Source organism: Sparus aurata, chromosome 15, assembly GCF_900880675.1.
Source record: "Sparus aurata chromosome 15, fSpaAur1.1, whole genome shotgun sequence".
Classification (NCBI taxonomy): Eukaryota; Metazoa; Chordata; class Actinopteri; order Spariformes; family Sparidae; genus Sparus; species Sparus aurata.
In genome coordinates, this window is record NC_044201.1 from 28,458,471 (window position 1) to 28,471,175 (window position 12,705).

The 12,705-nt window shown below is 42.5% G+C and overlaps 1 protein-coding gene across 3 annotated transcripts in view; it reads left to right on the forward strand.

Moving 5' to 3' along the window:
* The window catches only part of atrnl1a (attractin-like 1a), a 237,858-nt gene that overhangs the window by 27,510 nt on the left and 197,643 nt on the right, over positions 1–12,705 (forward strand). For all 3 annotated transcript variants that reach the window (XM_030441997.1, XM_030441996.1, XM_030441998.1), the window contains exons 2-5: positions 4,476–4,559; positions 5,779–5,892; positions 6,832–6,960; positions 11,018–11,226. In XM_030441997.1, coding sequence (XP_030297857.1) covers positions 4,476–4,559; positions 5,779–5,892; positions 6,832–6,960; positions 11,018–11,226 — 536 coding nt within the window. The remainder of the gene's footprint in view (positions 1–4,475; positions 4,560–5,778; positions 5,893–6,831; positions 6,961–11,017; positions 11,227–12,705) is intronic.

Here is a 12,705-nt window from a genome sequence, read left to right on the forward strand (position 1 = left end):
TGACTTTGTTGTTGTGTTTTTAATTTTATATGACAACTCTGTAATCTATTATCTATTATGTCTTTTGTCTCCTCCTCTTTAACTTTTAATGCTCTTTGTCAAAGTTTCACACACAAACTTTACAGTAACCTCGTGGGACGTGAACATCGGTCTTCATTTTTTGAGAGAGTAATCATTAATGACGGCACTGCGGTTGTAAAACAGGACGAGAGACAATAGATCTTGTGAATATCAATCCAGAAATCTGCAGCATTCGTGTGTCATCGTCAGCAAGAAACCATAAAAAGAGATTTTTCATCATCGTCATCGATATCATCATCATTTGAGTCAGGCATCACTGCATCATGACATGAATATTTGTCTTCTAATCTGGGATTAAAGCCAGAGGATCACAGTGTGATCATCAGCGTCTGATAGGAGAGATGGATGGAAAATAGACGGATAGAGAGCTAGATAGAAAAAAGGAGAAGTGAGAGGAGACAAAACAAAAAAAGGGTGTGAACGCTGTCTAATTTCTTATTCTTTATCTTTCTCCACCTCCTCTCGGTCTCACGTGTCTGAGAGTGGATGCGTGTTCTGTTCTTGTGTTTTTATTGGCAGGGTCGGAGCGTTTACCTCGGCCTGTGTCCGGCTGTGCTGCAATCTGTTTGCCCTCCCTCCTTCTCTCTCTCTCTCTCATTACAGAGAGGCAGCACATTTGGCCTGACACACTCTTAATCTCATGCACTGACTGACTGATGGTGATGATAATGGTGTGTGTTTCCTGCGTCCTCAAAGTCGCAGGGCCGGTTTGCTCCCTTTTCGGTTCTTCGGCAAATTGTTGAAGAACGATCCTATTATTTTACAGCCGAGTCAGAGTCAGACAGGGCGGTCAAATGCCAGTTAGCCTCACTCACACAATCACTCATTGCCAAGAAAGACTGAGGGCACGCTCGACTGTGGTACCCTTAAAATAGCCGAGCCACCTCCTCCATTGTTTACGTACACACAGTGGTGAATATACGATATATATATATGTTTCAGCAAGTAGAGCAGGTCATGTTTAGGGTGCAGCACTCAGGGCCTCTGATCTAACTCACATCCCAGAGAGCATTTTACCTTTGAAAAAAGTTTATAAAGTGGTTTAAAGTAAGTTTAACGCTGTAGTTTCCCCTCAGACGTCACTTCTCAAAACGCCCCTCTAGTTCTGTTGTAGAAACAGCAAGACGATCACTCCCTGCAGACTCTGCACCTCTAACCAAGACTCAAGAGAGATTTGTTTTTAACTCATGTAACATTAACATACGTTAAAGACATAATTTACGTCACATATGTTACCTGAGTTACGTTACTGACATAATTTAAATTTTTAGACTGAATGTGGTTATTTTAACGAAGTTTTCGTGCCAAAACTAAACTGACTGTTTCACAACGTTAATAACGGCATAATTTGTCTTTTTAGTGTCATTATGAAGACGTTGCATATAACATATTACTGCTAACAAGACCGCAGTGGAGCCTTTTACGTGCAGAACTGATGCAAGAGGGGTAACATAGTAGCATCGTATCTTAAAGCCTAAGGGAGCAGACCAAGCTGCTGTATTTTTGCTGTCTTTGTCAGGCTTCAGAATGCCGACAAGCTATTATTTGCACATTGTAGAGAGAGAAAAATGTCTCTTACAGATCCTGCAATAGCCTATTTCAAGCGTCATTGCTCTGCGGAGGGTCAAGGATCAAAAAAACAACCTTGTGATTAGTTACCCGATCTTCTGAGCTGCTATTGGCCCGTGTGTTAGAGCTGTAATGAGCACAGTGTCTTAGAAACTGTTGCCACGACAGCATCCTGGAAGCTTCTTCTAGCAAACAGCCAATGTAGATCCTTATTAATGCAGTGTTTCCCACACATTGACTTTACAGTATGCTCCCCAACCCAGTTTAGCATTTTTTACTTTTATGTTTTATCCATCCAAGAGAACGACGCCATTCATGATGGAGTAACTTACGCACAATCTGTCCTCATCGTGTATTAGATGGTTAAGAAAGACGGTGAGACGTCTCAGATGTTGTCGAGAAAATTAACTTTAAAATCCTGCTCGGCGCTCGCTGGGATGCTTCTAATTATTACTACATAATTTTCCATTTTATTGAATTTAGTATTTCATTTGCTTTGACATTTGCACACTACTCCAGTAAATCTTTTTATTGCCTCGACCACATATTAATAAAAATGTGCTTCGCTCTATTTTTTCTCGCTGTCCGCCTGGTTCTGCAGCACACCACCGTGACCCGAGAGCCTAGAGTGACACACACACACACACACACACACACACACTGACATACAGTAACATACTGTCCACCCCGAGGCAGGCTGCGACGTCTTCAGCGCACAGTGTGACAGTGTGTTCAATTGTGTGTGTGTGTGTGTGTGTGTGTGTGTGTGTGTCCATGTCCACCTTTTCCCTCAATGCAGCAGCACAATTGGATTACTTTGATTGACAGGTGTGACCAGTACTAACCACACACACACACACACACACTCACACCAGGATCGTGGTTTTTATTACATTCGCCACATGAAAATGTCACAGTGGGAATCGCTATGGCAACTATAACAAGCACCTTGACGTGAGTGGGATGTCGTGTTTTGTCTGTTCGCAGGTGTATTGTTGTTTCAGCCGCCAGTGTTTCCTCCAGTCAAGGCTGAGCGTGAGAACATTGCTGTATTTGCATAATTCTTACATCTGTGGCACATTTATTTCTTCACATGTCGACACAATATATGGAGTTAGTTTCATAAATATTGAGCTCCAGAGTCACAGAGTTGTAACTGAAGGATTTATTTTTCATAAATCTAAGAGGACCTATATTAACCCGGAGTTAAATAATGTACGGGTGGCTGTACGCCCCATCGCTGGTGTCTGTGCTGCATGACTGAGGCTGCTCTCTATTTTGACATGCTGGTTGAGCAGCGTGTCTTGCAGCAGCAGCAGCAGCAGCAGCGAGGGTGGAGGAATCTGCTTTAATGGAAGGCAGGCTGCACATGATGCGGCAGGTGAATGTCTGTTAGCTGATAATCAAACAGCAGCAGGTAGCGTTTAATGAGGTGAGCCAAAAATAGACACGTATTCAATCCAGTCGACAGGAATACACATATTTATGCTTGTATTTTTTCTTTTTTATCCTGTTTTAATCCCATTTTTTCATTCTGTTGTTGTTGTTTACGCACACGTACAATCACGACCTGTACACGTGAATCGTAGAGGCTTCAGAGGAAGGAGGCGGCCATGTTTGAGGCACCAGTAGCAGTAAGAGGGTGCGGTGCCTTGCTCAGGGGCTCCCCTAGAGAACTGGCACATCTCCAGCTACCAGTACACACTCTGTACAAACTGCTCTGAGCTACTTGTCACCCCAGCTGGCAATTCTGCAGACCGTCACATGTTGAAGTTAATCTTCTCGTTCTTCTGTTGGTTCATATTTTAATTGTTTCATGTCTTTAGGTACGAAAACCACTTGATTAGGGTCATAAAAATATAATGTTTAGGCTTAAATTACCTGTTTTCTCAGCTGGAAATCGTCCCGAGGCCTCACGCTGTCAAACGTTGAAATGCGGTGGTCTCTTTTCAAAAATATCAAGTGGTTTCACGTTACAGATGTTGAAACACAGTCTTGAACTGCGGTCAGTGGCTTGGCAGCCCTCTCGCCTGAATGAACTGATACTAGAGAAGGTAATATTGTGTTTGGTGATGACCAAACACAATATGAAAGCATCAGAGGTTTGAGGAAGACGCGCAACTCGTCCGTAAAACCAGCGTTTAAACTCACGATTGTGTTTTCTGGGTTCAACAAACTGGATGTGATGTGTTGGTTAGAAAAACTTTAGATCTGCTGGTAGCTGCTTCAAGTCTGTTATGATAAGCTGAGCTCATCATTCCTGGTTCTAATTCGATTCTCTTAATGCAAAACAAACAAAACAAGACAAACGAGAGCGTTATTGGTTTTCTGAATGAGCCATATATCTTTATTAAACCGTGTAGATTATATCTACATGGTGTTATATTGTGTAGATAAACAGCATCATCCATCATCCGCAGTGCCGACTGTTATTTCAAAGTGTTTTTTGTGCGTAAAATGTTCATGAGTGAAGTTTCCTGTGTGTCAGTGTTTCGGCGTCATGTGGTCAAATCAAAGAAGATCCAATTACTTTTATTTATAAATCATACTTGAATTGTTTAATCATCATCTATTTGAATCAAGTCCAACAACTAGAAATCTCATGATCTGCTTAATCTGCATGTTTCTCTGGTGTCAGAATGACTCTCTTTTAAAGGGTCATGAGATACAGTTTTTTAAGAAGCAGCTCTAAATTGTGATTTCTTTCACAGCCTGAAATCCGTCGTGTTATTGTGCTTTGGCTCGACAGATGTTTCGATCCTGTCAGGTTTTATCGTCGTCACTGATAATCATCAGAGTAAACGTTTGTCTTGTTCTCTCCTCAGGTTAACAGACCTGACGGGCTTCCTCACAGACGGACCGGTAAACTACAAGTACAAGACTAAATGCACCTGGCTCATCGAAGGATAGTAAGTATCACTGATTTTCTTGTCGTAAGTCATTTTTGTATCACATCTGGAAACAAACATCTCTGTAATAGCATCTGTAAGACTGTTAGAGTGGCTTTGTGTCCAGGCTGAAGATGTTCTCTTTAGGCATCGGTGAAATATTTGAAAAGACCATTATAGATATTTTAACCATAAATTTGCAACCATAAAGACCTTTAAATAAGGATCGATTGATAATGTTTTGGTGCAGATATTGACGACCTGTGAGGGTGAATATCTGATGATCTCCTGACTTTTTATTCTTTACATATTCACACATGCACATTAACACACTTAAGACTTTAACTATCTTGGTTGCATGATTTTACTGTCATCACCACTAAGCATCTTAATACACAATAAAATACATACTTTTTGTTGTGAAGTTAGAATAGTGTGTAACTAAAATCGGCTTGTGCAGACGGACTTGTGAGTAAATGAGTTTCTGTGTCTGGTTTGAAGATGTTTAATGTCCCAGACGACCTCTGTAGTCTCATTTAGACGCTTGTTAGTCTTTTTTTAAGACACCTAAACGCCTCATGAGTTAACCACAGACCTTATTTCAGGTATTTAACAGAAAACCCATTCACAAGAACCCCTTGACTTCTGGATGAACGAACCCCAAGTGAAAAACTTGCCACATTCACAGATAGAGACGGTCCAACTTCCTGTAGAAAACAGCGAGTTCTGACGGCACAAACACAGATGGAAATGCCTCCAGGTGTCCTTAAATATATCAAGCGGCGTGACTCCACCTGCAGTCGGCTGTTTGGCTTGTTCCCTTCCACCTCTTGATGTAAAAAGTGGCAATAGAAAAGAAAACGTGATATGCCACATTTCCTACAAATGTCAACCTTGGATGCATCTGTGGTTTTGCAGGAGCACTAACTGCTAACATTATATCCTGTTCTGAAACAAGGATTCTCTAAAACACCTGATCAGGATCTGTGTCGTAGATTGTAGACACATCTGTGAAGCATCTAGGAGAGTTGTATTAAGAAAAAAAAGGCTCACTTAATCACACCGGTAAAGCAAAAAAAAAGCTTTTCGAGCCCCTGCAGTGTCAGCGTGCGACCGTAACTGCAGTGGAGACACTCAGAAGTAGGAGCCAGTAATATATAGCAGAATATATGAAAGTAATATCTATCTGTCAAATGTATTTTCTCACAGCTACATTGACGTCTCTCTCCTTGTCTCGCAGCCCTAATGCAGTGCTCCGGCTGCGCTTCAATCACTTTGCCACAGAGTGCAGCTGGGACCACATGTACGTCTACGATGGAGACTCCATTTACGCCCCTTTGATTGCTGTGTTCAGGTGAGCAGAGTGGGGAGAGCTGTGAGCGAAGTGGGGAGAGAAAATATGGAAATGACTCAGGTAGCCTTTGGCACAGCTTCAGAAAAAAAAGCCGCCACTGAATTTGCACTTGTGCAGTCAAATGGCTCCACGTAGGAAAACAATGGGCCTCGTTATCACCGTCGTACCACGAGCGATAAGCGAGAGGAAAAAAAAAAAAAATGAAATTACTCACATTAGCCTTGAATGCTGATTCTGTTTCTGGAGCTTTGTTGCATATTTTCCCTTTTTTTTTTTCCTCTTCTCAACAATTTACAAGCGCGTGGGTGGAACTCTTTCATTTGACAGAAATTCATTAAAAAACACTAATACCACAATAATTTACAAACCTCCCACCATCTACTCTGCGCCACTGAGGCTTATCTCCTGTTGAGAGTTCAGTTGCTCGCAGGATATTAAGGACTATATTCCAACCGACGAGGAAAAAAAATATCTGGCGTTTGAACACACAGAGCCGAGACTTGTGTGGGATTATTACCTACAATAAATAAAGCTTACGTTGTTCATTACAAATGCTCGTGCTGCAGCAGGGAGGGAGCTTTGAGTCATTATGGGCGCGGGTACATTTGCGGTGCGTAGCATTTATTATAAGAGACGGGCTGACCAAATAAGAGGCCGCGCACCAACCCCCCACTGAATAACCTCATCAAACAAATAAAAAGCAAATGCGCTGCGCTGCGATGTTGTTTTACTTTATAGCTAATCATATTTCAGTGAGGTCTACAAGTGCTCAAATGGAATTCTCTTTATCTTACAGCTCTCCGGTGGAGCTTTCAGGCCAGAGTCCATAAATGAAATAATACAGCAGCAGCTCAAAAAGCTTTTTATCGTTATTGCTTTTTATGTGAGAGCGACTGCCTCGTCTTCCTCCGTCTCATTCTCTTTCTGTCTCCCTCTCAGCGGTCTGGTGGTACCAGAGACCCGGGGTAACGAGACGGTCCCGGAGGTGGTGACGACGTCCGGCTACGCTCTGCTCCACTTCTTCAGCGATGCGGCCTACAACCTGACCGGCTTCAACATCGCCTACTCGTACGTTCAGACTTCAACCCTTCTCCGATCATCGTCTAGTCTCTTTTCCATCGCTCTCCTCTTTTCTCTGGCTTTCTGTCTCTTTGTCAGGCTAATCTAAAACCACACAGACACCAAGACAACACCTTTAAAGGGATATTCCGGTGTAAATTTAATCCATGGTCTAAATCACTGTGAAACTGTGTTAGACTCCCTCTTGAGAAATCAAGTTAGCAGATCGCTAATTTAGTTTTATCAACCTCAGAAACGACCGCATTTCTTCTGAAAAGCTGACTAAATGTACCACTCTTCTGCAGCAGCTTCCTGTTGACGGGAAGCCCCGACGAGTCGATTACCGAGTGCAGTAGAGTTCCGCAGCTCATGGATGAAAATGTATGATTATGACTCCATGGAAAAGCAATCAAAGTTCATATGTGTCTTACCTGCCAGTTTATAACAGTTATTATCGAGAGCGGACAGGGAAAAGAACGGAATTGAGCATTTCTAACCGCACTCGGTAATCGTCGCGTCGGGACTTCCCCGACCTGGAAGCTGATGGAGGAGAGTTGAAATCTGTTTTTAGCTACCCAATAGAAATCCAGCTAAGCTAGCGGAGGTTTGATGCCCCGGACTATGTGCTGAGACCCTATTTGTACTGTTGCTGAAGTTTGGTGCTGTTCTGAGCATTATTTGTGGCTTTTTGGTTGCGGTTTATATTTGGATCCATTTACTGCAGTGTATTGTTGTCGTGCGGTCGTTTCTGAGGTTGATAAAACTCCGTAAATTAGCGGTCTGCTAACTTGATCTCTCGAGAGGGAGTCTAACACAGTTTCACTGTGATTTAGACCATGGATTAAATTTACACCGGAATATCCCTTTAAATCCAATGTCATGTGATTGGGGTCAAACCTGCCCAGCACCAAACGTCCGTTTGTACATGCAACCAGTGTCTTCCTACAAATCTAAAAACTTCACCACATGAACCAGCTACAGAAAGACAAAGAAATGACAAAGGTACCTGGTTAAAAAAAACAAAACGAATCCGACTTGTCAAACTCACTTTTCAGTATTTTTAGTGTTTCCGTTCCTCACAGCTAGCTAACGTTAGCGTCTGTGCAGATGTTACGTTTCTGCAGCGTAAACTTCTTACATTCATTAGGTTGTTGGAATCCATTTGGACAAACGACCAGTCATATTTTTGTTCTGGTGAGTGCAGTCTCGGCTGTGTGGACAGCGGGGCAAAGTGTCCTGCTTGATGTCATTATGGTGGATAAAACTTGATCGTGTTTCTCTGTGGGGTCGGTGGAGGAAAAGTGGCACTCTGCACTAATGGGCAGTAATATAGCCTGACCTACATGCATGTCTGGCGACATTAAGATGTGGGGGAAAAAAGGGAGATTTTCTGTGAGTATCTGCAAACCTCCTCTCAACTGAGACGCAGAAATTGCGAGATTAATGCAAGAAAATGACCGATCACACGCACGGCGAGAGAGAGGAGGTTGAAAACAGTGAAACTCCTGCTCAAAAAACCTGAGTGTTGGCAGGTTTGTACGTGCATTCCTCTACATTTCTGAATAATTAATAGTTCCATATGTGTTTTGATTACAGATGTGTGGTGCTTCATATCTGAGTCACGTTCTAAAACAATGTTATTTTTAACCGGGGTTTGGTTATTTCACCACGAATGCATCACAACTTTCTCTCCATGCAGCATTTCTTCCACTTCATCATACTGAACATCATAATATTGTCTACATCGCGTCACCACGGCTTCCTGTCAGACACAAACCTGGCTGCTTTGTGCTGCCGGTGTTGCCGTGATGGGAAAATTGAATGATATGTGGCAGGCTGAGCGCACGGGGAGGAGTGAGGACGGTAACTGTGCAGCCACACAGACAGCCTCAAGGCTCACACACACACACACACACATGGAGGGGAGATAAAGGTTGTCATGACGACCCTCTTGTCACAGTGGCAACCCAGCTTTTTGTATTAACAAAAAGATGATTTTCTCCCTCTGGTCCTCGTTCTCCTTGTGTTTCCATCGGTTCCATCTCGCTCCGCGTCTGTATTTATCTGAGATCGCAGAGAGAGACGTCACGTATGTTTCAAGTGTCACAGTTGGGATTCAATGCGTCTCTTCACCCTTTTTTTTTTAATCCACTCTTCAGGCTCAGACTTCTTTATTTCTAATGGTTTCTTATTCTCAGTCTCCCTTTGTGTCTTTTTCTTTGTGTCCTTCTGACTAGGTCTCTAATTTCTCCCGCTTAAACTGTATCTGCCTCGCTTCAGTTTTCTTATATGTCCCAGGGTTCCTTCTTATGTGACATTCAATTGTGCGGAGCCACTTACGATAAATGCATTCAGACTCAAAAAGGAACAAGTGGTAAATGTCTTTCAGAAAATTGGAAGTGCAGCCATCTGAAAGAAATGTTGAACCTCTGCGCTCCTTTCTTGTTCTCAGGTTTGAATTATATAAAGGGTCCAACGGGGTCCAGCACTTCTTCACGGCATTTCATTGATCCGCAACTGGCAGCGCTGCTTTCTGAAGGCTATTGTATTGTTTCGTAAAATTAAAAAATTAAATCATGATGTCCTCCCCTTCATGCTGATTGGAAAGTCAGGTGAAGTTTCGTAGTCCACAAAACCTTCCTGGAGCTTCACAGAAAAACAGTAGCCATTTTTAGACAGAGGCCGGCAAATTGGGGGTCTGTTTTGGTCCGCCGATTTGCTGCTTCAGAGAGTACACTTATTTCCGCCTTGTCTGCTATCTAAATCCGTGGCGTCGATGTGCCGGCCCCTGCGTGAGGTGGGCGGAGGTGTCGATGACATACACTGTTGTGCGACCCACAGCCAGGGAGTTTTAAAACCAGGAAACAGCTGATCACAGCAGTCAGTCCATCACTTCATCAGCGGACGTCAAGATGAGCAACTGGACAGCCGCTGAGATCCAGGAGATGCTAGCGTCTCCTCGGTCTCTGTAGCTGTCTTCGTTGTCTGCTTGTTGTTGTAGCGGCAAGCTAGAAACGGTCGCTACTTTCAAATTAAAAGCCCCCCGCTAAGAACCCAGTTCTAAACTCCAATGGGGTGCAATGTAAAGCTCTTATTTTGAAGACAAATTCGTTGTCACTGTTCACAGCCCAACTTCGAGCTTCACGTCACGTCACATGTTTACGCCTACCTCAGGGGCGGCTTTTGGAAAAGGAGGAATATTACGTTTTAGAAAGACAGGCCGGCACATTGCCTTTGAGCAAATTTGCCACCTTTTCTATCTAAAAAGGGCTTGTGTTGCAGCATTCTCCTAAACTACTGGAGTAGATGGAGTCTTGTTTTACAATTCAGGAAACAAACTGGAAAGAAGACACAAAATGGCTCCAATGAAGGCGCTGAGATCTCAAATTGAGGTTATTTACACCCTCAACGTGAGGTTGATCTCGTGCACACACTTCAGATTTGGGATCTATTCAGTTGCACCTGCACGGTGACGTGACACAACACTATCCAACCTAAAGATCCGCAGGTAGTTGCGTACGACCCGCCACGGAGTTCAACACTGGTTCTAATGTTGGAAGTTGCTCCAAATTCCACCACATTTATTATTAAAGACTGTTTGTTTTGACTCTTCCCGCAGATATCCTTCATGTGCGACACTAGTGTTCATTCTTAGTTGTTTTATTAATGAAAGTAAAATATTCACTGTCCTTTTTTTTTTTTTTTTTTAAGCTCTCCTTTGGTCTCCATCACCTCCTGAGAAATACATCTGTCTCCTTGATCTTCCACTTTCTTCTACATCTCCTCTCTGATTGCGTCTGTCTGCCTCTTGGTGCTCTGCATGAAAAATAAATTAAAACGGAGTCGGAGATTCGCTGCTTCTGCAAATGAACCATACTTTAAGGAAGACACTAACTACCAGTTATTACTTTATTATTACTTTTACGAGGCTTTCCCCATCTCTCATAGCTGTGGAGTTATCTACAGTAATATGTGCCCAGTCACGAATCAGCTCCTCTCTGAGTCTCTGCTGCTGTTTAACCTTGAAGAAGTTCCCTGACTTTCTCCCTGACTGTGTCTCCCTCAGGATAAACTCTTGTCCCAACAACTGTTCCGGCCACGGCCGATGCAGCACGGCCAACTCCGTCTCGGGTCGGGTGTACTGCGAGTGTGAGGACTACTGGAAAGGAGACGCCTGCAACATCCCGTACTGCAGGGATAACTGTGGCAGCCCGGATCACGGCTACTGCGACCTCACCGGAGAGAAGCTCTGCGTCTGCAACGACAGCTGGCAAGGTAAGAGAGAGCAGGACGAGGGGGACAGCAGACAGGGAGGTGAATTTATTATCAGGGAGATTAAAACAGATATATGTAAGAAGTGAGGAGGTTTACTGAGAAACTTCGGGTCTCACTGGAGTTCAGCCAGGATGGTGAGATGTGGCTTAGAGCTAAGCCGGGCTTAGAGGAGGAAGATGATGGTGAGAATTTAAGAACAGGAGACGACGAGAGATGCTACAGTACATCTGAACTACCTCAAGTTCACTTTGTACACTCTTAAAAAACTGAATAAAACGGTTATAATCTGACAGCAAGGGTCGACAAAACACACTGTCAATAACTGACAACAACCATCTCGTGAAAACACAGCAAGTTTCTGTAATTAAAATACAATTTTTAGCTTTTAATTTACACGATCTTTGCCTTTAAAATTTTTAATTAATTACATTTTATAAAGTCCACGTGTCACTGCTACAAATCAGGCCAGTGGCTCTGTTATTCATCCTCAAAACAAATACCACATCTCCCATGATGCCCGTAATGACGAGCGTCTGTTTGATGTTCGTTGTTTTGTTCATTATTATTAACGCGAAATGAAAACAGACAAAAGGAGGAGACGAAAAAAGCACAACAGCAGCTGCTCTCCTGTTCACAGCCAACGTTATGCCTCATTCAATATTATTTTATATCATAAAACAATAGATTTGTCCTGGGAAATATTGCCTGGTGGCTCATAATATATGTTGCTTCATTATTGTTGTTTTTAATGTTGCATTTGTGGATAATTCTGTCTTGCAGCAGGACAAATTCATGACACATGGGCTCAACTAGTGCTCTCCAAAGCTCTATATTTCTTAATTAAAAATGGACAAATCTGAAAAGGACTATTGATAAAGTAAAACACATTAAGTCGTTTATACTGATGCTCTGATATTAATGTGTTTTTTTTTTATCGCAGAAGAAGAATCTGCAGATGTTTAAACCGTGTTTTACCTCAGACTCAGAGCAAAACACATTAATATCAGTGTACAGCTGAGTCTACGCTCAAAACAATCCAGAACCAATATTATTCTACGTAATAATAACAGTCATTTTTTTTAATCTGACCCCCACCGACAGTTCAGGCCTGTGAAACTGGATTAGCTGGAGAGACACTGCCCCCTGCTGGATTAATGGTGTAAACACAAGTCTGAGAGGAGTGAAGCTGCTGTCTGCTCATGAAATGTTAATGTATAAACTGAATTTAACTGTAGTTAAAGATCTTCAGGGAAAGTAAGGATGTTAGTTTAAAAAAGTAAGGAATGAGGAATGTTCCGTTAATTATTTAATCTTTTATTGAACGGATCTTTCCTTTTATTTCTTGAAACTTGGGGGAAATTGTTTCACATAAATTCTAAGACAGCAAAAAGAAATAAATGTCTGAAAAGTTTCAGCAGACTCAAAAAGCTTTCACAGCTTTCACAAAGAAATCAGAAGATAATAACACTCAGACCACCA